We start from the raw sequence: 24,092 nt of genomic DNA, 5'->3' as shown, positions 1-24,092 counted from the left end.
CTACAATATAGAGCTTCTTTTGGAATGTACCTGCTGAAAGAAATATGTCTACCACTAGAACATTGCTTTTAAAAAACATCAACAATGTTTATTTTGCAATGCTTTACTGCATGTCCTGTGCTTGCTTAGAATGGCCAAATGAGTCTACCACAACAGAAACTGGCAAGTTACTGAACAGAGGAACTGTACGATGTATTTCAAGTTATTTCTCCAAAATGGAGAAGGGAGAGAGAACTCCAGCAGATGGTCAATCCAGTAATCTTCATTTAACACATTTCTCAACATTCATCAAATGCAGTCTTCTGAAATAAGAATCTTCAAAAAAACATATGGGAACTTGCATGATGATTTGACAACTGTTACTATTACATTAAATATGCATTCTACATGAAACTTTGTTTTTGACTGAGAGCACTACAGACTCATAGAATCATAGTGGCTGGAAAGGACCTTTGGGTTTGCTAGCCCTGCCTCTAATGATTGTTTTCTAATATTCACAAGCACCTATCCTGTGTGTTCTGCTTTGGTTTCTGTTGTTCTGTTTCTGTTTTTTGAGCAAACATGTAGGAAGATATAAGACAAACTTACTTAATTTACTTGTGAAATTGCTATTAATGGATAAGTAACTGTATATAGTACAAATGCCAATAACCACATTAAGTTGCATGTAGAGAATTGTTTAGGCAGCTGTATGGACTCTAAATTGGAGTCAACAGCTCCAAATGTCCCTAAAATGACAGAATCTAGACAACAAAACAGAACAGAGTAAAAAAAAAACCAGAAAAACAAATCAGAAAAGGCTAATGAGAGCCAGAGAATTCTGTCAAGAACAGGAATGATAATTAATGCAACCAAGTGCTCAAATGGTCACATTAAATCCATGCAGATATTGTCCAATACAACACAGCAGGTGTATTATCAGTTTAGGGGGAAGGTGTCTGCTTATTTTAACTTGTTTCTGAATGGAGAATTTTACCAATTGTTTTGTTACTGACAGACTGTATTGTACATAATACTCCAATTGTACCTTATCAGCATTAAGCTAACTTCAATATTCAGTGTATTTTGGAAATCCAGAGAAGAAATAATACAAAACCTCACCCTGCCACCTACCTGATTTTCCATATTCTCATTTTATAGGTCATGTAATCAGCAATTTGCCATAGACAGATTAAAAACAGGCCAATGAACAGCAAGTGGCATAGCATGAAAGCAAATGTTTATGGTAGGTTCCTTCTGCATGAATGATTTCATGTGGGTCTGTATACACTAGTCCCTTAAGCTATAATTCTTTAATATTTGAATCACCATAAAATACAGAATGATTTAAGATCTTTTATTGCTGTAAGACATTCACTATTGCTGTGCACATCAAACAAGTGATTAGAACTCTGGTATGAAATTGAGCTCAACCATTTATAAAGAAATTTGATACAGAATTCCCCTACAACACAGAAGAAAAACGTGGCCTGTCCAGTACCAGTTTGTACCTTTGAAGCAGTGGATTTACTGTGTCTGAATATTCTTGGAAGAGCAGGAACAAATTGGTAGGTAGAGAGAGGTAACTACAAAGTGCCTTGAATTGATCTTCTTCAGAAACTGCAAAAGAAAAAGGAAAGATGAGCAACTGTCAGTGTGCTTCAGCAATCCTAAGCAGTTCACTCAAAACTAGTAATCTCCTGATCCCTTTTCCACTGGATTTTACACATCTTAGAGCTTCAGCATAGCTCCTAATTAGTACAATTGGATGTAATTCCACTGACTTTATCAGAGCTGTAATAATTTGAATTACTGAAATTTGAATAATTTCCTTTAGGTTTCAAAATTTGATGCAAGCAATTTTCAAGTCATGCAAAGTTCACTCAATAACAAAATTCTGTGCTTAAATTCTAATTGATTGCATAATGTGTAACATATGTTAGTGCAGCAGATTTCTGTATTCATCATGCTTCAGCTTTTCACTCTCCTTTTGGCCTGCAGTATCAATTTTGCTATTGTCAAGTCAGTGCTATTACATGACATAAAGCTGGGCTAACAGCAGTTTGCTGGGTGTTCACTTACTGGCTCTGCTACAGAAAATGGCATTTTCACCAGGAAGGCTTCTCTCTGCAGACTCAAAGTTCCAGACTTACAGAAAGGGAACATCTCAAAGTGTACAGACTGCCTCATATATCCCAATCAACTTATTATCTGTGAACTTAGTCCACAGTCTATATCAATAAATTTAAGATACCATGTTTTGTCTCAGTTATTCATAGTAAAATATTCATTTTTGGGTTTAGTATCTGCAATCTGTTGGGATCCTTTAAGGAAGAGGTTTAAGTTTTATAATGTGCTTTGTTTCTACCTGGCTCTGTGGAAGATAAGTGATTTCTTTAGCACTCCCAAAATTAGCAACCACACAGGAAGTTTATTTTTGTGAGGGGTTTTTTATTTTTTTGTTGTTGTTTGGGTTTTGTTTTGGTTTGTTTTTTAAATATAATCCAGACAATTTCTCAGGGGACATAATCTAGAGTCCCTAGAATTAGCCTTAAACCACAAAATCTTTGTATGCACCATTACTTATTACCAATAATCACTGATTTTCACTAATTTGCATATGCTCAGAAGTAACTCCCTTCCATATAAAGGATGTCAAGGCAATTCAGCTTCTCATGCTAGCCCCTTTCTATACAATTTAGTCCTTGCTTTCTTTCCAAGCCTTAATGTATTAACTCTTGCTGCTCTATTGTGAACATTTAAGAATTCTGTTCTTCCAAGAAAACTATAAAGAAGTCAACAGCCAGATAAACTTGCTTTCTCATACTTACCTTGTAGTAGTTCCTCAGGTGGAGAAACTCCCAGCAAATAATGAAAAAATAATGCAGCACAACGCAGGAAAGGCATGATGCCTTTTTTGACAGAATCCCACACAAGCCAGCCTGGGATATCCTGACTAAAGCAACTGTAGAACACAAATAAGAAATAGCTGTAGTTCACAGTGTAAATCCTTCTAGAACTTCCACAGTTTGGTTAGCATTGGTAAAATTGTAGTTCTGTAAAAGCAACAGTGACCTAACCCTAAATTCTGTGAAATCCAGACACAAACATCTAACTTCTGACTTGCCCTTAACCTTAGAAATGAAGCCTGGGTTTATGTGGAACACTTACAACTCAGCCTTCAAACTACATCCCCTTATATTTTTCAGAATTCTAGAAAATATAAATAGCCAACAAATGGCTGCCCACTTCTAGGGAACTGTGGATAACCTGGTTCAAACGGTGCAATACAGAATCACATGTAGAACAATTAAACTGGCTGCTTTTTATTAGCCAAAATAATTCATAAATAATTTCATTTATGAAATAAATAATTTCATTTAAATAAAAAAATAATTTCATTTAAATAATAAACATTTTTCGTTCAGTTGGAGTTTTGAATGAAATTGACATATGAGAAAACAGAGATCAATTCTCTTAAAGACAACAAACAGAATTTGAAAATTAATACATCATACTTTATTATGGAAGCCACAACATATTGTTTAAATATGTTTATAATATTGTTTAAAATAAACATAGTGTTTAAAATAGGTTTAAAATAGGTTTAAAATAGGTTTAAAATAGGTTTAAAATAGGTTTAAAATAGGTTTAAAATAGTTTAAAATAGTTTAAAATAGTTTAAAATAGTTTAAAATAGTTTAAATAGTTTAAAATAGTTTAAATAGTTTAAAACAATTGTTTTAAACCTATTGTTTAAAATAATCTTGTTTAAAATAAATTGTTTATTAGCTAATAAAATATTAGCAAATATTGCTTAATTTATTGTTTAAAATAAAAACTATGCTATCCCCATTTTTGACAAAAATGCTGAGGTGATACTCATATCTCAGTAATAATTCTTGTAGACTGTGTGATATGAGCATTTAGTCTAAATTTTGCAGTAAATTAACCTTACTTACAGTGCCTTTGTTTTCTAAAAATTTTAAACTTAGTTAAATAAATCTATTTAAACAGGATGTTCACACAAATCTTGACCAGGACCTGCTGAAAAACAACCTGTAAAGCTGTACCATAACCTCAGAGACCACAGTAAAATGAATATGCAGACTGTGCTATTTAAGCACAGATAGTTCACATTTAGAAGACAAAAATGCATACACAGAAACTAAAACAATAAAAGTTTTAGAGCTGCCTAAACTTGGGCATTTAATTCTGTACCTAAGCATGTCAGCATTGTGACCAGGTGTCCTGGTTTGGGCCAGGATAAAGGTGATTTTCTGTTTTGTACTTTTACTTTTAGCTAAGTCTCTTGTAAGTAGCTGCACTTGCTGAAATTAACAGCAAGTTTCTCAGACAGTGTGTGCTTCTAGGATTGATAACACTTGATGTTTATAGTTACTGCTAGAGACTGGTGTGCAGAGCCAAGGACACTGCTCAGCTCTGAGGAAAACATTTTACCGTCCAGGAGGATACAGAGGTCCCACCTGAGCCCTCCTTTGGGGAGGAACAGACAAGATAGATGCCAGAATTGACCAAACAGAGGATTCCATCCCATATACGTCACACTCAGTATAAATCTGAGGCATCACGAGGGCCGAGCCAGATCTTTTTCCTGATTTCCTGCTTCCCTTCCTTCACCCGGCATCCTGGAAGGATCCCGTCCGTTCGTCTGCCTGTGCTCCTGATCCATCCCAGCCCATATCTGTGTGTTCCTGCCTCTGGTTCCCAACTGCTGCCGACTCCAGGAGTCCAGCCTGGACTTTCCCAGGGCTGCCCTGCAGCCTCGGTGGTGACGTGAGAGTTATTGGGGGAGAGGGGGGAGGAATGTGGTTTCCATTTTCCTGTATATTTGTATATATTTAGTAATTTTACCTATTTATCATTACTGTTTCATTAAAGTTGTGTAGTTTAGTTTCCAACCCATCAGTCTCTCTCCCTTATTCTCTCTCCTTTCTCTATCAAGGAGAGAGAGATTAATAGAGATCGTCTGTTATTCGGCTTAATCGCCGGGCCAGTGTTAAACCCTGACACCAGGTTTTCCAAAATGCACAGCACCTAGGATTAGAAGCTCATGTCTCAGGAAAATCACTCTTATTATTTAAATATCAAATTTTGAGTATTTAGACATTTAGACTTAAAACCTGTCTAAAAAGGATGAAAAGATGGGACATTAATGCTCAAACAACTAAGCAGCCATTTTAGGCTTTATACTTTTGCCTTCTTTTATAGAACCATCTCCTTCTTTCTGACTCTCATCTATAATTGACAGATCTAAAAAAACCAAAAACAAATATCAGGGCAACAAAAAAATTACTACAGGGAGAGGCTGTATTTCTCTTCAGAGTGTATGTAGGTATTTTTTCATTCACAGACTAAAAATGTACTGTTGTCCACACAAAGCTGATTTAACTAAAGTGTTTCTTATACCAGTTTTCTTTTTTTTCAGTGTTCAGTTGTATGGGAAGAAAGCACAAGGCAATGTGCTAACTCTCCATATAAAATGGATAATTTTTTTCCTGTTTTCTGTGTTGTTCAGGAAAATCTCTGTGGGTTGGCCTCTTTCTAGGAAAGATGCTATGCTGTAACTACACTGCTACTTACCCACTGGTGTACTGGCAAATCTCTCTGCAGAAGAACTGTGCAGACTGTGCCTCCTCACTGCTGTCAGATGATTGTGCAGAAGGGGATTCTGCACACAAAAGGATGAATTCCATTGTAAATGTTACTTCCTTTGTGACACACTTTTTACATATACTGAGCTCTTTTTTTAACCTGCATTACAGAAATATTTCCACTCTATTTTTGCTATATTTTAGGTAACAAATGTTCTAGAACTGCATGCTATAAAGAAGAATCAGGATTACTGCCTCTGCTCATTCTCACATAAAGACTGCTTCCTTCCCCTTGAACCTTTGAAGCTACTGCACTACATAAACTGAACTACAGGATTTTTTTATTTTATTTTTTATTTGTAACTCCCATCATGCTGAAGGAAGAGGGAAGTAGTAGTTAGGAAGCTTATAGGCTACTGGCAGTTTTTAACAGCAGTAAGAATTGAAGAGAAAAGTGAAACTCTCTTCTATCAGTGTATATGATTTCTTATTTTGGCTCTGAGTACTTACTAGGTTGAAGGGTAAAGAAAACTTGATTTCCCAAACCCATCTTAACTGTCACAGTACAGCTTAGGGTGCTGCTGATGGACAGAGTTTTGCTTCTCTGACAAAGAGTGAAGGGAATCACTCTGGAATGACTGATTTGAGCAATCATTGATTTATCACTAACTGTTCTGTTTGCTTAGGCTGAGCACACAAAAGCAATGCAATGGAATGCTCTGAAAATGATGTAGTGCTACTTATTTTATACCATAAAGCAGTTATTACTACCTAGCACTGTCATTTATTATTAGGAAGCTTACACTTGGAAGACATTAATGGTGTCTATCCAGTATCTTTAAGAAATTGTGCAAAAATGCCAGAATAAAACACCACAAATAAATCTCTACCTGTTGCAGAAGAGATGACAATTTGTGTTATGTGTGCCAGTGTTGTCAGATGGAAGAGGTAGAGATGGTTGTAGGCTGAACTAATTGATGAAGGCTGCAAGTCCACAGCATCCTCCCAGTACAAAGATGGAAAGGATAACACAACTCCCACCTACAGTGAAAAAGAAGGAACAAATATTAATGTAACAGAAACTTGATAATAGCTACACAAGTAAAAGAAATTATATTTTCACTACACATTGATATTTCATTTCTGTAGCCAATTTAAGTATGTTATTTATCTTGCTCCCTTTCAAGAAGTTTAGCAAAATGTCATTGAAAAATATTAACCCTTTGGGGCCCTCTGGAACGTAGGAAACTCAGACATAGTTCCTTCATAATATTAAGCTTAGAGATACACAAAGAAAGCTTGTCCAGAACTTGTCCAGTTCCTAGAAAGCTTAATTTCTGGGGTTTTGCATAAGACAAAGCACAGTGAAAGAAACAAGAAGACCAATCATTAGCTAGAAAGGCAACCAGAGTATACCAGGTTTTATTTTGGTGCATTTGATCTTTTGTTTGGCTTCTGTTGCCTTTTTTTTGTTGTGGGGTTTTGAGATTTTTTTTTTTTAACAGTAAAAGAAAGTATAATACAGACTTGTAGTAAGAATAGAAAGAAGAGGCTAAGAAGAGCAAAGAAGGCAGTAAGGGTGAATGTGAAGGAATCAGATGGTAGGATTAAGACTATTGTCTATTAAGACAAGGAGAAACAGAGGGAAACAAGCTGAGTAGGTGCATTTCTCAAGGTTTTTTTGAGGTTTGATAGTAAAAAGATGACTGCAAGCATCACATTTACTAAGAGTGAGAGTCAAGACTTGGAAGCCAGAAACACAGCAGAACTGAGAGTAAACATTTGCACGTATCAGCCATATACAACATTTGCTTATAATGCAGTGCTCGTGTGTCATCATTTGACTCATGCAAGTGAAAAGCTAAGACAGGTCTGACTAGAGTGGAAAGCACACAAAAAACCATGCTCAAGTATTAATATAAAAAATAAAATGAACCTGCTTACCAAAACGTGGAACATATCTACTTCTAAGAGGGATGGAGTGTCCTCCACTTTAAAGGTTGGTAGAAGAACTACAAAATAAATATATCAATCATGCATTTGGTATATATTTTCTTCTTTTGGATTGATTTGCAATGTCACAATCTGATTTTAGAGCCTCTATCACACATGTGTTTTCATCATAAAGGGTCCAAGTCTCTGATCTAAGGAAGTATTTAATTAACTGCATACCACTTACAGATACTGACTCTATTTAGCTATCTCCACACAGCCAAACAGCTCACTATTTTAATGACTCTTCAAAATTCTGAAATAAAGATCTTCAACTCATTTCTCCAGCTCTAACAGAACACATACAGTGTTAAGAGTGAATTCCACAAACATCCTGAGGCATTGCAACACTAGATACCTCACAACCTAAACTAGATACCTCACTCCAAAAGCCTGTACAGCAGCTAAGCATTGTCAGAAGGCAAGCCAAAGAGTGGGACTCATGACCACCACCATGCTGACCTAAACAGTAAGAAACATGCAGACCTGTGTGTCCCAAACTCTCCCTCCCCAACTCCAAAATACTTCAAACTAGAGCTGCAAGCAGCATTTTAAAAGTATGAGAAAGATGAAGTCTCAGAATTAGAAGAATACCTATTTTGTGGCTTTATCCACCTGTTTAGGGTAGAATTTGGGTGATTTTGAACACTGGCAGAACCAGTTAAACATCCATAAATAATCCAGATCTGGTGATTTCCAAGTCTAGGTAATCTGGGATAGAGGATTTTTGGGGACTTCAGTGATACACAGCAGGGTTAACAGAATAACTGACAACCTAAGTTAAAGCATATTCCAGGACTTCAGTCAACACGGAGAAAATGAAGTTTTCACTGTTGTCAGAAGTCTAAGCTTTCCTTATATGCTGCATTAATCCATGTGCCAATTTGCAACAGGAACTTTTGCAGCATGAAAGATAGTAAATAAAAGGAATACAATACCTCCTAGAAGACGAATCAGATGTTTCTGAATCAGGAGCTGTGGTGATGTTGTTCTCTGAGCAGCTGCAAACTGCACTAGTGCTTTAAGGCCACTGTGCTAGAGCACAAGAGAAAGTGGTTGGACAGAGAAAAAAGGAAGATAGAATAGTGAAATAAAACTATGAAAACATATCTACTTCTACAAAGACAAAACACATAAGTGAGTTTAATATGGACTTCCATGTGTAAGTACAAACATTATTCTTTCAAAATGCTCTTTATAACATCAATTCAAATATTTTGAAAGCTATCCCTCAGCAGAGAATGATCTTGATGTCAGCAGTTTAAACATTAAGTTATTTATAAATGTGTGTGTACTTTACATATATATGTGTATAAACTTCTTTGTTTAAAATGCATTGCATATCTTACTTGCCCATACCTGTCTATTTTGCAGAGATCCAAATAAAGGCTTGCCCTCTGTTTCCAAGAGGTTTTCTTAAAATTAAACACAGAAAAAATTAACTCACTTTGTTCTACAGGAACTAACATAACATTTCTATTAGAATACACTTAGTCCAAAATTAATTTTTTCTTAGTATAAGTACTTCCTTTTGAAGTTCAACTTTATTTTGATATGGGAATTCTCTTGAAAAATCTATCTTAAACAGTAGTGAATGTTTCCCAGATAAATGGTTGTAAAATTATTTTTAAAAAAGCATTTAGATTTCAAATCTTGCTAAGCAGAGTTTAAAGGAACACAGGAACACTGTTTCACATGAATAGTGTTGAGTGGTCCTATGGCTTTCGTTGTATTTTTTGTTATCCTTGTACAACACTCAAAACCACCACACTGTGTTTACAGGGATGCTGGACATCTGTCTTACCCTCAGATTCACACTACTGTATTTCATAGAATCATAGAATTGGCTGGGTTGGAAGGGACCTCAGAGATCATCGAGTCCAACCCTTGAACCACCGTTGCGGTTGCTAGACCATGGCACTGAGTGCCACATCCAGGCTCTTTGGAAAGATCTCCAGACACGGAGAATCCACTACTTCCCTGGGCAGCCCATTCCAATGCCTGATCACCCTCTCCAGAAAGAAATTCTTTCTAATCTCCAACCTAAACCTCCCCTGGCACAACTTGAGACCCTGCCCTCTTGTCTTGCTGAGAGTTGCCTGGGAAAAGAGCCCAACCCCCCCCTGGCTCCAACCTCCTTTCAGGGAGTTGGAGAGAGTGATGAGGTCTCCCCTGAGCCTCCTCTTCTCCAGCCTCAACACCCCCAGCTCCCTCAGCCTCTCCTCATAGGGTCTGTGCTCGAGTCCCTTCACCAGCCTGGTTGCCTCCTTTGGACCTGCTCCAGCACCTCAATCTCCTTCCTAAACTGAGGGGCCCAGAACTGGACACAGGACTCGAGGTGTGGCCTCACCAGGGCTGAGTACAGTTTTACAAAAATATTTTGAAAACAAAATGCCCAAGCTCCAAGACAATTCAGCTTTCTTCCCTAAGCACCTTGGTTCTGAAGGGATAACAAAAGAGAAAATAAGTCAAGAAAACCAAGAAACTAAGTTAGTCCAATGGAGTAAAAGTAGCCACTAAAATGTTTTTGTGCTTTAGCCACTTTTCAGGGATGAATTAGTATACTTCAAGATCTTGAATATTTTTTTACTGTTTTCACTGGGTTTTTTTAGTTGGGAGGTTCTTGATGGCTGACTTTGGTTTTGTTTTGTTTTAAAAAAATAACCACAACAAAACCAAAAAAATGCCTCTAATGAAAAATGAAAGTCTTTGACCTTAGAACTTCCCTACATCAGTTTAACACACAATATATGGAGTTGCTGAGAAAATGCAGGAAAATGTAAATTTATATTTTTATGTGTTTACTTTAGGAAGTAAAGAAATTCACATTCCTTGGGTCAATGACACTTTGAACCTCCTCTAAAGGTTCCACTCATACAGTTAAGGTTCCCTGTTGAGGCAGGGGAACATACCCCTTAAATGGTTTTTGTAGTGCACCCCATGACTAGATTTAAAACCAGCGTGCTAGTAGCTAGGTAGTCAGGTTTGCTGTGCAATTCATGGATGCCTCCTCTATTTGTAAACAGAAATCAATCCAAGGAAGAGGCAGCCTAGGATAGGTCAGACTGTTACAGTGGTTTCTCTGATTTTATAATCTCAGCCTGGTGAGACATCTGAATTTTCTATTTCTGGCATATGCTTTTGGTGGTAACAATTACTGCATTTAGACACTTGGTGACAAACTCATCCCTGAAAGTCACCACAGTTGCTTTTTAGGTACTAAATTAAAATAATCTGCACATCATTAAGTGCATTAAAATTAACAAGAGCTGGGTGGCTTCCAGTCCTCTCCCAACCCACTGGAAAACTCTGATAAAATCCAACACTAAAAAGATGCATTCAGTTTTCAGTATTATTCCTGCCTTATCAGAATATTCTCAATCCTCCTAAAAACCTTAAGTCTTGATACTCCAGTTGGGTCAAGTCCATCATAGATTTAAGGTAGACTACACTTGTACCTCAACAGCTTCATCAAGAAAGAAATGGCATACTTGACAAATTATATTTATGGAGCTGTACTTACATTCTCAATCCCTTCAGCAGGCATTACAGATTTCTCTCCTGCATCTCTCCCTTCCTGGAAACCACTAGAGATTTCTCTACAGCTTCATGTTTATTACACAAACAACTTCTTTGTGTATGTAGTAAGGAAATGAGACTAACTGCTAAGCAGGTACCTGATCTCTAAAAATGCAATAATTTTTATCATAATTATTTTTCCTTCAAGAAAAGAGATTAATACCAGACAATGTTTGGCATTTGTTTGGGGGTTTTCTTCCTACCAGGTATCTGCCTTGCAATTTCACAATACAAGACTATACTTCTACAAATTCCATGATAATTCTTTGAGAATAAAGACGAAAAGAAACCAGGAGAGACTGAGTACTATTTCATATCTGTTTAGATCTGTGTTGGAGATATCTCCAGGTCTGTGATTTTTCACAGCCTGAAGATATTTATTGAAGAGACACAGGCAGTAAAGTAGAACATGATCAATTCCTGCTCCCTCAGATTGCATTTGTCAAAGGTGGCATTCCATACTTTATTTTATAAAATCCCATCTATTAGAAGCATCCTACTTATCCTGGTTTATAAAATTATAATTCTATTATTTTATATGTAACTACATATAACATTTATACATTAACTACATAATACTCTTATGTATAATTGCTATCATTATTTATGCAACCAGACTATGTGATTATACAGTCAAACTGTAAGACTTTCAAGTCATAAGAAGGAATAAACCCAAATTTATTACCTATACACTGGATGGTAAAAGCACAGGTGCTCCAGGTCATCATGGGAATCCGGTAATCAGCTTCATTTGGAGCAACTTTCAACCCAACTCGATAGATGGTGGTGGCAAAGAGAATCAGCATCTCCTTGATACTGCTTGAGTATTTGGCTCTGCAAAGGGAAGCCAAGATAAATTCAATCAGTAGTGTTTATTACTTACCAGTCAATCAATCACCAACAAAGTCCAACTTATTTATGAAAGAATTACTGATGATAAAAGCCCTTAGCTGTACAGAGAAGAAAAACATTACTGATTTCCAGTAGTAAACAAGTACCTTGACATAACAGGATTAATTGAGAGATTAAGAGCTGCCAGGCAGGCAAGAGTTTATTTCTATATACTATAAAACATATTTAAAAAATGCAAACATATGAATCAAAGTAAAATACAATTAAAAAACCAAGTGTGAATAAGCAAGTGTAATTTAAAGTGCTGGAGTAAGAATAATTGTAAGTGCCTCATAAGGCACCAAAAATGGAAAGCATGACACTTCAAATGTTTTAAAGCATTTTTTTTGCACTTAAACTCTTCTCAACTGACACTGGGTTAGTTTATGTAAAAGCAGTGATATGCAGAAAAGTGTCTTGGCAAAATCATGCACAGTTTTAATGGCTTGTGGGTTTTTTCTACATAGAACTTTGTAATACAAATATGACATTCATATTAATTCTCAAATCTCTGCAGCCAAAACAACTGGACCACAAAGTCTGTGACTTAGCCATGCTCACACTTAAACACCACATTATTTAAGTGCAAACAACAGAATTTGTCCCATGGAGTTCAGTTCTCAACAAAGAACTGGATTCAATTTTCTGATGGCATTTTTGCAAACAGCAGATGTGTAAAAGTACTCTGCCTAACTACGTCAGCCAGAAGTAAAGTACTTACAGTGGGACCTAAAAAGAAGACAGCTGAGTACACTTGAAAAGTATCTGTCCATTCATTCTGTTCTAGTGGGAGAGTGCTTCTGCCCACTGGAATAGAAACAGACAATCCCCTATTTCTTTGACTAATCTGTATTACATTATTACATCCAAAACTATGTGAAATCTATCCCTGGAACAGACATGTAACAGGAAAATTAGCACAGACAGGCATTAAAGAAATTGCTAAGAAGAACAAGAAATCACCAGAATTATGGATTAGAAGATTCCAGACTCCTGGCTTTTTACCATGAACATAAGAACTACCAGACTGCATTTGATCAAGCTCTGTATAGATCTGATATTCAGTGACTGCTTAAGGAAAAGTTTAAGTAAACCCATGATGAGATGAAAAAAATCACATGCCTTTCCTTTAACACAAATTCTGAAGTATACTTAGGTTATTTTAGCAAGAATTAACATAATGCAGAGAGCACTTTTAGTAAGACTTACGAGGACTGAACTCCAAAACTAAGGATGGAATGGAATTCCAAAGCAGAGTTCCCTGTTCCCTTGTTGGCAAGAGCTGCAAGATTTTGTTTCTCTCCTTCCAGGGAAAAAAAAAAAGAAAAAGGGAGGGTCCATATTAACAAACAGAGGTTGTTAGAGTTTTTACAGCAGTCTAACAGAAGTCTGAAAGTAACTGGTTTGAAAGTAACTGTAAACAGATGTCACCAGCCAGACTGTTTTAACTCTTCTCCTTAAGAAACATTTTCTCTGTTACCTTAAATATGAGGATTAAAAGTAGTTCTTTGCTGGTGAGGAAAAAGAACTTTCCTGCAGTATAAGAGTGTAAAGAACACACTGATTCTGTGTTCCTTCTGTTTTTTAAACACTCATATATGTTTATTTTGGGCCTTTCCATTTATATTATTATTTTTTTTTTACTACATCACAGCAGATACAAGAGTTTAATTAAGTCTGCATGTTATTTGGTGGTTATCCTCTCCAAGTGTTCATAATTTTCTTCTACAGGGAAGTAAACTTTATCCCCAGATTTATCTGATACTGTCTTAATTGCCAGCAAAATGTATTCTAAGCTTTTTGTTGCTGTTACTTAAACATGTACTGGCATATCAGATATCCCACAGAATAGCTTCAAAATCAAGATAACAAACCTTTAGTGTTTTTCACACTGTAGCCAGATATCCTGACTATGACAATCTCCAGCCACCTTGCAAGGGACAGAATTTGAGCTACAGCCTCTGCATCCTCACTGAAAACAGACAGAAAGCAGGTTTTACTTTGACAACTTGTCTTAGAAAGCAGAGAACAAACTTAGAACAAAACACATTGACTCAGTATTTGCAGTTTTACTGGCTTTGCACATTTTGAGCAAGAAGTAGAAACCAAAATGTTAAGACTACAGAGTACATCTAGGGGCTTTCTCCTCTGGTATCAGCTCCAAAAAAAGCCACAACCAGGTAATAAAAATACTTTTTAAAAAATAAGATCATAAAAATTGACTGCCAAAAGCAGTGCATTTGGCTGAACAGTCAGTAAGGGCACATAAGGGCTAAAAAGGGCGCATAAGGACTAAAAAGGACTAAAAAGGACTAAAAAGGACTAAAAAGGACTAAAAAGGACTAAAAAGGACTAAAAAGGACTAAAAAGGACTAAAAAGGACTAAAAAGGACTAAAAAGGACTAAAAAGGACTAAAAAGGACTAAAAAGGACACATAAGGACTAAAAAGGACACATAAGGACTAAAAAGGACACATAAGGACTAAAAAGGACACATAAGGACTAAAAAGGACACATAAGGACTAAAAAGGACACATAAGGACACAAAAGGACACATAAGGACACAAAAGGACACATAAGGACACATAAGGACACATAAGGACACATAAGGACACATAAGGACACATAAGGACACATAAGGACACATAAGGACACATAAGGACACATAAGGACACATAAGGACACATAAGGACACATAAGGACACATAAGGACACATAAGGACACATAAGGACACATAAGGACACATAAGGACACATAAGGACACATAAGGACACATAAGGACACATAAGGACACATAAGGACAAAAAAGGACAAAAAAGGACAAAAAAGGACTAAAAAGGACAAAAAAGGACTAAAAAGGACTAAAAAGGACTAAAAAGGACTAAAAAGGACTAAAAAGGACTAAAAAGGACTAAAAAGGACTAAAAAGGACTAAAAAGGACTAAAAAGGACACATAAGGACTAAAAAGGACACATAAGGACTAAAAAGGACACATAAGGACTAAAAAGGACACATAAGGACTAAAAAGGACACATAAGGACTAAAAAGGACACATAAGGGCTAAAAAGGGCTAAAAAGGGCTAAAAAGGGCTAAAAAGGGCTAAAAAGGGCTAAAAAGGGCTAAAAAGGGCTAAAAAGGGCTAAAAAGGGCTAAAAAGGGCTAAAAAGGGCTAAAAAGGACATAAAAGGACATAAAAGGACATAAAAGGACATAAAAGGACATAAAAGGACATAAAAGGACATAAAAGGACATAAAAGGACATAAAAGGACATAAAAGGACATAAAAGGACATAAAAGGACATAAAAGGACATAAAAGGACATAAAAGGACATAAAAGGACATAAAAGGACATAAAAGATTATATCTTTTACACAGATTAAGAAGGTCAGACCAAGTTTTCCTTCCAAAAATTTGAAGGGCCAAGCAGGTCCAAAGTAATTTTGAGTTGTTTTTTTTTTACTTCTTTCTCTGTTTCTTTTTTCTTAACCAATGACAAGCTGTACAATCTGATAACTCACCTGTTTATTTTTTGGGTCTGCAATGGAACAATAGGAATCACAGTATTGCAGAGAGATTTGCAAAGTGGACAAAGATACTCTCCATTCTCCAAGTCAAATATCTGTTCAACGTGCAGGCGCTGTCGGAAGTTCAGCTGCATGGCTTCAAAGTACCTGCAGCATTGAAAAGGAAATCAGAGTGGAATGGCTCAGACCTGACATGGAAACAAATGTTCTAGTAATTAAGTGTTATTATATAGCAAATGCCTGTCCAAGCCAGCAAACAAGTGTTTTTCTTTGATTTATAACTCTTACACACACTTGGATGTGAAAATAAAACCCCCAAGCACAGAGATGTTTGGGAAAATAGATTAATTAAAATTAGATTAATTAATAGATTAATTAAAAAAAAATAAACATTAGAGGGTTGGAACATCCTTACTTCTGCCAGCAGGCTGCATGCATCACATGGCCACAGCTTCCTGTGTGGGTCCCACAAGGTAAGTCAGGGTGCATGAAGAGGGGATCTGAAGTATCTAGAAAGACAGAGAAATGAACAATATTCACAGAACACAAGCCTTCAGATTTTATTTTCCCACAGTTTGCATAGTTAAATTAAAATCCCATTTGGTTAGCTCATCCAGAACAAAACTCCAGAGCCCACTCAAACTACTTAAGGCAATAAATTGGTTATTTTTTTAAAAGTATTTGTTTTTTTTTATTTTTAAATGAAAGAAAATTAAATTATTATGGACAAGGAAGATTAGGCATTTCTCCAACTATTTTTTTCTCAAACCACTGGCAGGAATATCACCAAAGTCAAGTCTATCTTTTACTGATCTTGCCTAGTTCTTCATGCAAACATACTATGAGAATGTAAAGCATGTCTTTGTGCTGCATATGCACTCAGAGTGAGCATCCATTTTCCCCTTAAGGATATCTAAATAACACTGAACTGAACTGAAGCAAACCTCCAAACTTCATCTGGTGGACTGTGATTTTAAACAGGTAGACACATTTTAATAAAAAAGAAAACCAACCAAACAAAACCTAGAAAAGAATTGCCCTGAAAACAAAATTCTATTTGACAGCAGCTGAAGCTGTTATAAATCAAAGAGGCTGAAACAAGAAAGTGAACCTTGGTAGAGCACTCATCTGCTGGTGCTTGCACTTCTGCTTTGGGAAAAAGTATTTTTCCCACTTGTATAGATCTGCAAAGACAAAAAGCTCTTAGAGGCTTAGTTTAATTTCAAGCAGTAGACCAGTAGTAAGTGGGGACCATGCAGCAGAGAGTGCTATAAATAATATCTAGAAGTGGTTTTATGAATGTCATTCCCTCCTCTTCCAGTTATTTCAGAAGCTCAGCATGTCACTAGAGGAAGCTGACAAGTGTATCTGGCTATGAGAGCATAGGATTTAATTTGTACTTCAGAATCCCACAAAAGAAATGGGAGAAAAAAAAAAAAAAGGATGCAATTAGATGGCTTAGATAAAATTCTATACAGATGGCTCAAAATTGCCATTATTGGTAGTTTGCTGTTAAAAACAAAACTAGATCAAACAGGACTCTGCAGAAGCCTGTCCTGGCTATAGGATTATGCAGTATTTGCTAATGATCCAGAGGAGGAAACACAAACCAACTTGTTAAATGAAAAAGCTTGGTAAAGGTTTGCAAGCATGATAAAGGGCAACACCCTAGAGAAATAAGAAAAAAGGCTGAACTTCCTTTTAGAATTCTGCTTTAGAGCATTCAGAAGTGAAGCTGCAAACTAAGGCAGGATTAACAAGTTCAAACAGAAGTTAAAGCTATTTGCTAGGCAGCAGCATCACTAAAAAAAAAAAGAAAACAACAGGACACAGGGTTTATTTTGCTTTATGCCCACAAATGAACAACACTCTGCTATAAAACAGAAAAACATATTTGAAAACAACTAGAAATTTAAATTGCAAGCTGTAACATCCTTACCAACCAAAAAAACATCTTGAAAGCACTCACAACCCCCCAGTTTTACTATCTTTTAACACTGCATCCTTACTTCTTATATATTAGTTAGCTTAAATAAGTAAGGTTTGAAAAAACTATTTATGCAGCTTTATAATAAAATATGGGCAGATATATAACATACTTTAAAATAAATATTTAATAGATAAAAGCTAATTAAGTTTTATCTATCCTGAAATCTAATATTCTTAGCCCTCCTTCCTTCCTCTTAAGCAACTGATCAAAAAACTCTCATGTTTAATTAACTGTTACTTATAAAAATACCCTGGGTTGGTGTTTTTGTTTCCTATTACCAACACTTGACTCTTGAGTTTGTATTATTCTCTTGTATTCATTTTTTCATTCATTAGATGATATCATATAACCCTTGCTTACACTTTGCTATGTTTTATGTTGCTCTTTTTGTAACTTCCTGTCCTGGTTTGGGCCAGGATAAAGGTGATTTTCTGTCTTGTACTTTTGCTTTTAGCTAAGTCTCTTGTAAGTAGCTGCACTTGCTGAAATTAACACCAAGTTTCTCAGACAGTGTGTGCTTCTAGGACTGATAACACTTGATGTTTATAGTTACTGCTAGAGACTGGTGTGCAGAGCCAAGGGCACTGCTCAGCTCTAAGGAAAACATTTTACTGTCCAGGAGGATAAAGAGGTCCCACCTGAGCCCTCCTTTGGGGAGGAACAGACAAGATAGATGCCAGAATTGACCAAACAGAGGATTCCATCCCATATACGTCACACTCAGTATAAATCTGAGGCATCACCAGGGCTGAGCCAGATCTTCAGACTTCTGGATTTCCTGATTTCCCTGCTTCCCTTCCTTCACCCGACATCCTGGAAGGATCCCGTCCGTTCGTCTGCCTGTGCTCCTGATCCATCCCAGCCCATATCTGTGTGTTCCTGCCTCCGGCTCCCAACTGCTGCTGACTCCAGGATTCCAGCCTGGACTTTCCCAGGGCTGCCCTGCAGCCTCGGTGGTGACGTGAGAGTTATTGGGGAAAAGGAGGGAGGAATGTGGTTTCCATTTTCCTGTATATTTGTATATATTTAGTAGTTTTTCCTATTTATCATTACTGTTTCATTAAAGTTGTGTAGTTTAGTTTCCAACCCATCAGTCTCTCTCCCTTATTCTCTCTCCTTTCTTTATCAAGGAGGAGAGAGACATTAATAGAGAGCATCTGTTATTCGGTTTAATTGCCAGGCCAGTGTTAAACCCTGACACTTCCAAAAAGAAACCAAAACCAAAACCCAAAACCCTCCTGAAGATGCAATGCTGGCCCTTAACATAGTTCATGTGTTTCCTCCACACTGGAGAAGTTTGCTGCTGAACCTGATTAAACAGAACTTTTAACATTCTTGGTGACCACTCCTACCAAAGCTCTACTAAGTTTTATAACATCAGCTTGAGAGATTAAAGCACCTTCTGATTTCCAAGGGGCAAAGAAAATTCTTCATACACTTCTTATTTTTTGTTTAAATCACAGATTTTAGAGCAACTTAAAATTTTTCACTTTCTTTTTAGTAAGAAAGGTAAACCATTTAACAGTCTGACTGAAAGCTGCATTTCATCATGTTCAAAGGGTGTGAGTTCCAAGTACACAACAGCTTGCACTCTAAAAGAAGAGAAGTTGCATACCCCCTGAGACGTCAAGAATTCTGCTCCTATTCTGAGTTAAGGCAGTTGATTTCTGGACACAGGCAGACAATACCATTGCAGCACTTTCCAACTTGACTTCCTGCTCCTCCTGACATAGAATACAGGTCAGAACTTCTTTCTCAGCCACAGATGGACCTCGTTTGGGACCCAAAGCAATTCTGGAGTAATCAATTGCTGAAGACACGCTGTAGGACCATGAATGACAGAGACATAGATAAGCAGTTGGATTTTTCTAAACAAACTTATGCTTCTGGGCATCTAAAAAAGATCCCATGCAGCCAACACACCTGGTTTTGTACCAAAGTGTTTTACAAAATACTGAAGAACCACCTCAGTCCTCACTAAAATGCACTATTCCTTAAAAACAGAAAGTAGAAGTCAGCTAACACAGAATAACACAATTAAATCAATTTAAACAGCAGGAAATTCAGGAGGCTGTATTCAGTGTAGATCAGATTAAATATATTTTAATCAGACACATTAAAATTGTTTCCCATTCTTGAAGAAAACAGGGAAAATGAACATCACTACTTAATTCCATGGTTTGTGGCACAATAAGCTTCCACATATTTTAAAAAATATTCCTTATTCCAGTGTTTCACAATGATTTGAGGAACATGACTTAAAGATCAAAGCACAGAGAAGTGTTCTGTACTTTTTATAAGCAGGTATGTCTATTTTCCTGATTTGTTTTGTGCAGCCCAAATTGGACTCAACATGTGAGTTGTATTAGCTATACTATATTGTTGAAGCATGCCCAGAACAGAAGCAACTCACATGGACAAAGTTGTAACTAATGTAAAGAAAACATCTTCAGTATGAAGCTACATTTTAAAAACAAATGGATAGAAAGATCAGTGAATTGAACTGCAAAAATCATATTTTATTCACTGCTATTTAACCTTAAATCATACTGGCTTTCAGATTAATTCCAAATTAAATACTTAAATTTTCAAAGTCAACAGTCACCTCCAAATTCAGTGCTGTCAACTCAGCAGCTTGCTAATGATATTTTTTCAAATGTTAAGCAATACAAGTACTCCCCATTTGAAGAAATAATTTTTCTTTTGTTTATATTATATTGCTCTACAAAGTGAGTCCACTGTTCTTACATACACATGCTCATTTACATACAATCCTTTAACAGATTACTTAAAAGTAAATAAATACACAAGTTTGCTGACTGGGGTGACACAATCTGTCCCTGGAACATACCTCGAAAGATCATCTAGTCCAACCCCCCCTGCCAGAGCAGGGCCACCTAGAGCACTTCGCATAGGAACGTGTCCAGGCGGGTTTTGAATGTCTCCAGTGAAGGAGACTCCACGACCCCCCTGGGCAGCCTGTTCCAGGGCTCTGTCACCCTTACAGGAAAAAAATTTTTCCAGATATTCAACTTGAACCTCCTGTGCTCCAATTTACACCCACTACCCCTTGTCCTATCACTGGTCACCACTGAGAAGAGCCTAACTCCATCTCCCTGACACTCACCCCTTACATATTTGAAAACATTGATGAGGTCACCCCTCAGTCTCCTTTTCTCCAAACTAAAGAGACCCAGCTCCCTCAGCCTTTCCTCATAAGGGAGATGTTCCACTCCCTTAATCATCTTAGTAGCTCTGCGCTGGACTCTTTCAAGCACTTCCCTGTCCTTCTTGAACTGAGGGGCCCAGAACTGGACACAATACTCCAGGTGCGGCCTCACCAATGCAGAATAGAGGGGGAGGAGAACCTCTCTTGACCTACTAACCACACCCTTTCTAATGCACCCCAGGATGCCATTGGCCTTCTTGGCCACAAGGGCACATTGCTGGCTCATGGTCATCCTCTTGTCAACCAGGACCCCCAGGTCTCTTTCACCTACACTGCTCTCCAGCAGGTCAGCCCCCAACCTATACTGGGACATCGTGTTGTTCTTCCCCAAATGCAAAACTCTACACTTCCAACCCCAAGGATTCTATGATTCTATGATTCTATGATAATGAGCTTGTGTGTCAGGTAGTGAACTCTTCCCACTGGAACTCCAGATGCCTCTTTTTTCTTACCTTTCCTCCTCCATAATAGCATCTTCTTTCCCCTGTGCTTCCAGTGTATTTTCATACAGGAGCTTGTGGGTTTCAATGAAATTCCTCTGCAGTGCAGACATCTGAGCCATTATCTTCTGACGGTGCAACCTGGCTGCTTCTGCCTTTCTCTTTCTTTCAGCTTTCTCTTTATCCTGAGTGCTCTGTGTCTTAAAAGAGAAAGAAAGCAAAGGCAACAGAAAACATCAGAAAGAGAAGAATATTTCTGCAACTATATGCATTCTAACCCCTGACATGAAATTCCTTATCTGACAACATTTCAATAAAACCAAAGTACCTGTTATCTGAAAAATGTAAAAACTAAAACCTTAAATGCTAAGTTCATTAATCTAGTCAGAAGAATGAGATTGAGGGGTTCACAAAAGGTCACTTGTACAATCCCTTCCCCAAAGACAGGATCAGTAACACATGATTCATATTTCTTAAGAAACTTTAGTGAGGTGAACATCACAAGCCTCCTCCAGTTTTTTGTTATTCTCCCCATAAACAAAGCCCCTGCTGAGCATTCATTATCTCCCTTACAGGAATTAAGGAAAATTTTATCTTGAACTGTCTATGGACAACATGGCAAAGAGAGTACTTCTGCATTGCTATGACAGTATTTTACACACCCAAGGTCTGTATTTTCCCTTATTCCTCTTTATTGCAGATTGGAAAACTCTTCTTCTTCCAGTATTTCCTCATGGATCATGTTTTCAAAAAGTATAAACAAATTAGTCATATGCTTTGGAAATGCAGAGTCTAGCTACACCAAAAAGTAGACCTAATTGAAAGATAGAGAACCTAATTGCTCTTTTTCAATTGCTTAAGGTATAAATTCAACATTATACATATTTTTTCCATTCACATACCATTATTTTTTTAGGAAACAGAATACTAACAAATTTCTCCACAAGCAGTGGAATGGTAAAAGTCTCATTTCTTGCTCACTTTTGTACTTTCTTTCTTTACCTTACCAGGTATCACATGACATATTTCTCCAAAAAGAAAAGCAGCATATGCTGTGATAAGGTTAGAGCTATGTATGAAATGAGTAGCCAAGAGATAGTTTGGCAACAAGCTGTTTACAGAGTGTGTAAGAGCAAACTGGTCTGTCTTTGCCCAGTGTTGACAGCAAATCAGATTCCTCTTTTCTATTTACCTGCCAATTTAAAAACAAACAAACAAACAAACAAACCAAAACCACTCATGGGACTTCAGTAATCTTTCCAATCTCCCTTTCTTTGTGTCATTTGACCACTGGATTCAAAAGTAACTCTGAGTGAAGGGGACAAAGACTGAAACACAGAATAAACACCTAAGCAGAATAATCACAAAGCAGATTAACCCCTAGGTAGGTCACTTAAATTACAACACATCACTTTAAGTGGATCTGTATTTCTAATTATTGCACAATGACAACATATAAGGTAGTAAAGTCATAAAGCTAAGAAGAGAAGAGAAACTATCACAAATAACTTCCTTACCCATCTCAGTTGTTTCACTTAACATGGAAGTACAATCTAAACTACATTAGCTGCTCATAATTCCCTGAAACATCCTTAGCATAAATTTCATTTATTAAATTAAAATTCACTAAAAATATCAGACTTGGAACCTAAATCCTACTTGTAGGCAATATATAATAATTAATATTTTTAAAGTTATCATCTCAGGTAGCAATAAATTTACCCATCTTTTTGAAAACAGCTGTTCAAAACATTAAATACAAGGCTTCCACTGCACTTTAAAAATTATTATTACCTCATCACATCTTGTAGTTTCTGAGCCTGATGTTGCTGCTACAGAGGTCAAGCTAGATTTTTCTCGCAGTCTTTTCACTGTGTCAAACATCTAGGAATAGAGATGTAGATGTTAAAATAAAAAAGCAACATGGCTCATTAGAACAGAGACAGGATTAAAGCTCTTGGTTATTTAGTTTCATGTTATTTTCAGCTTTTCAAATGCACAAAACCAACTCCTAAATACTAAAAACATCTGAGACTTTATGTGCACTCCTGTAGCACTGCTGTGTCTGTTATCCTGAATGTGACAAGCACTGCTCAATATGAAGGAAAAGTCTTCCAAATTTCTCAGTCTTCTGGCAGTGATACTGTTAAGCATCTGCACAATCTGCAGAATGGACAGAGACTGCTAGCTTACACTTAAGCAGATGAGATGTGGGGTCACCCCATGGAAATAGTCACAAAAATAATTTAAAAACCTATGTATCTGGAACAGAAAGCTTTCCAGCATACATCCAAATAGTTAAAACTTCAATTTTCATTCACTACCTTCTCTAATAAGCATCTTGAAGCTTTGATAATATGTACTATTATATATTTACTATGCATACCATTTAAAAGTTTAATACACTTTTTTATACTTTTTAAAGTACATTTTTACTTTCAACTTTATAACTTTAGAATAATGGCTTTTCAAAAAAAAACAGTCTTTCAAACCTGCCTCCCTAATGTACCAACATACTCCAATTTTAGTAGCTGAGGGTAATTTTGGATCCCTACTATGGATTCTTACCCTCTTTTCCAAGAGCACTGTCTTCTATGTTTGCCACCTAAAACAAGAAGCCCAAAATGGAACAGGGCAGGAGTGCTCCTGCCAAGCAGAAGCAGCAGCCTCTTACTTTAGAGAAGGTGTGACAGCTCTAGAAGTTTTCCCCATCTCTTACTGGGTAATGGCAGGGAGTTGGGTGGACAAATACCACAGGTCAAACGTACAACAGGGCCATCAGTCAGATCTGTGTGACTCAAGTCTTACTACAAGCAGCCTGTAAAATGCTTTCCCAATTCATAAACTTCT

General features: G+C 36.8%; 1 protein-coding gene across 2 annotated transcripts in view; it reads right to left on the bottom strand.

Moving 5' to 3' along the window:
• The window catches only part of UBR1 (ubiquitin protein ligase E3 component n-recognin 1), a 74,003-nt gene that overhangs the window by 3,311 nt on the left and 46,600 nt on the right, over positions 1-24,092 (bottom strand). For both annotated transcript variants that reach the window (XM_030452068.1, XM_030452067.1), the window contains 15 exons: positions 23,037-23,126; positions 21,255-21,442; positions 19,189-19,394; positions 15,999-16,092; positions 15,578-15,730; positions 13,931-14,028; positions 13,266-13,359; positions 11,851-11,999; positions 8,946-9,001; positions 8,525-8,621; positions 7,539-7,606; positions 6,485-6,635; positions 5,584-5,671; positions 2,811-2,944; positions 1,491-1,599 (listed from right to left, as the gene is read on the bottom strand). In XM_030452068.1, coding sequence (XP_030307928.1) covers positions 1,491-1,599; positions 2,811-2,944; positions 5,584-5,671; positions 6,485-6,635; positions 7,539-7,606; positions 8,525-8,621; positions 8,946-9,001; positions 11,851-11,999; positions 13,266-13,359; positions 13,931-14,028; positions 15,578-15,730; positions 15,999-16,092; positions 19,189-19,394; positions 21,255-21,442; positions 23,037-23,126 — 1,775 coding nt within the window. The remainder of the gene's footprint in view (positions 1-1,490; positions 1,600-2,810; positions 2,945-5,583; positions 5,672-6,484; positions 6,636-7,538; positions 7,607-8,524; positions 8,622-8,945; positions 9,002-11,850; positions 12,000-13,265; positions 13,360-13,930; positions 14,029-15,577; positions 15,731-15,998; positions 16,093-19,188; positions 19,395-21,254; positions 21,443-23,036; positions 23,127-24,092) is intronic.

Source organism: Calypte anna, chromosome 5A (assembly GCF_003957555.1).
Source record: "Calypte anna isolate BGI_N300 chromosome 5A, bCalAnn1_v1.p, whole genome shotgun sequence".
NCBI lineage: Eukaryota > Metazoa > Chordata > Aves > Apodiformes > Trochilidae > Calypte > Calypte anna.
Note: the sequence above shows the minus strand (reverse complement) of the source record. Positions and strands in the feature narration are given on the sequence as shown.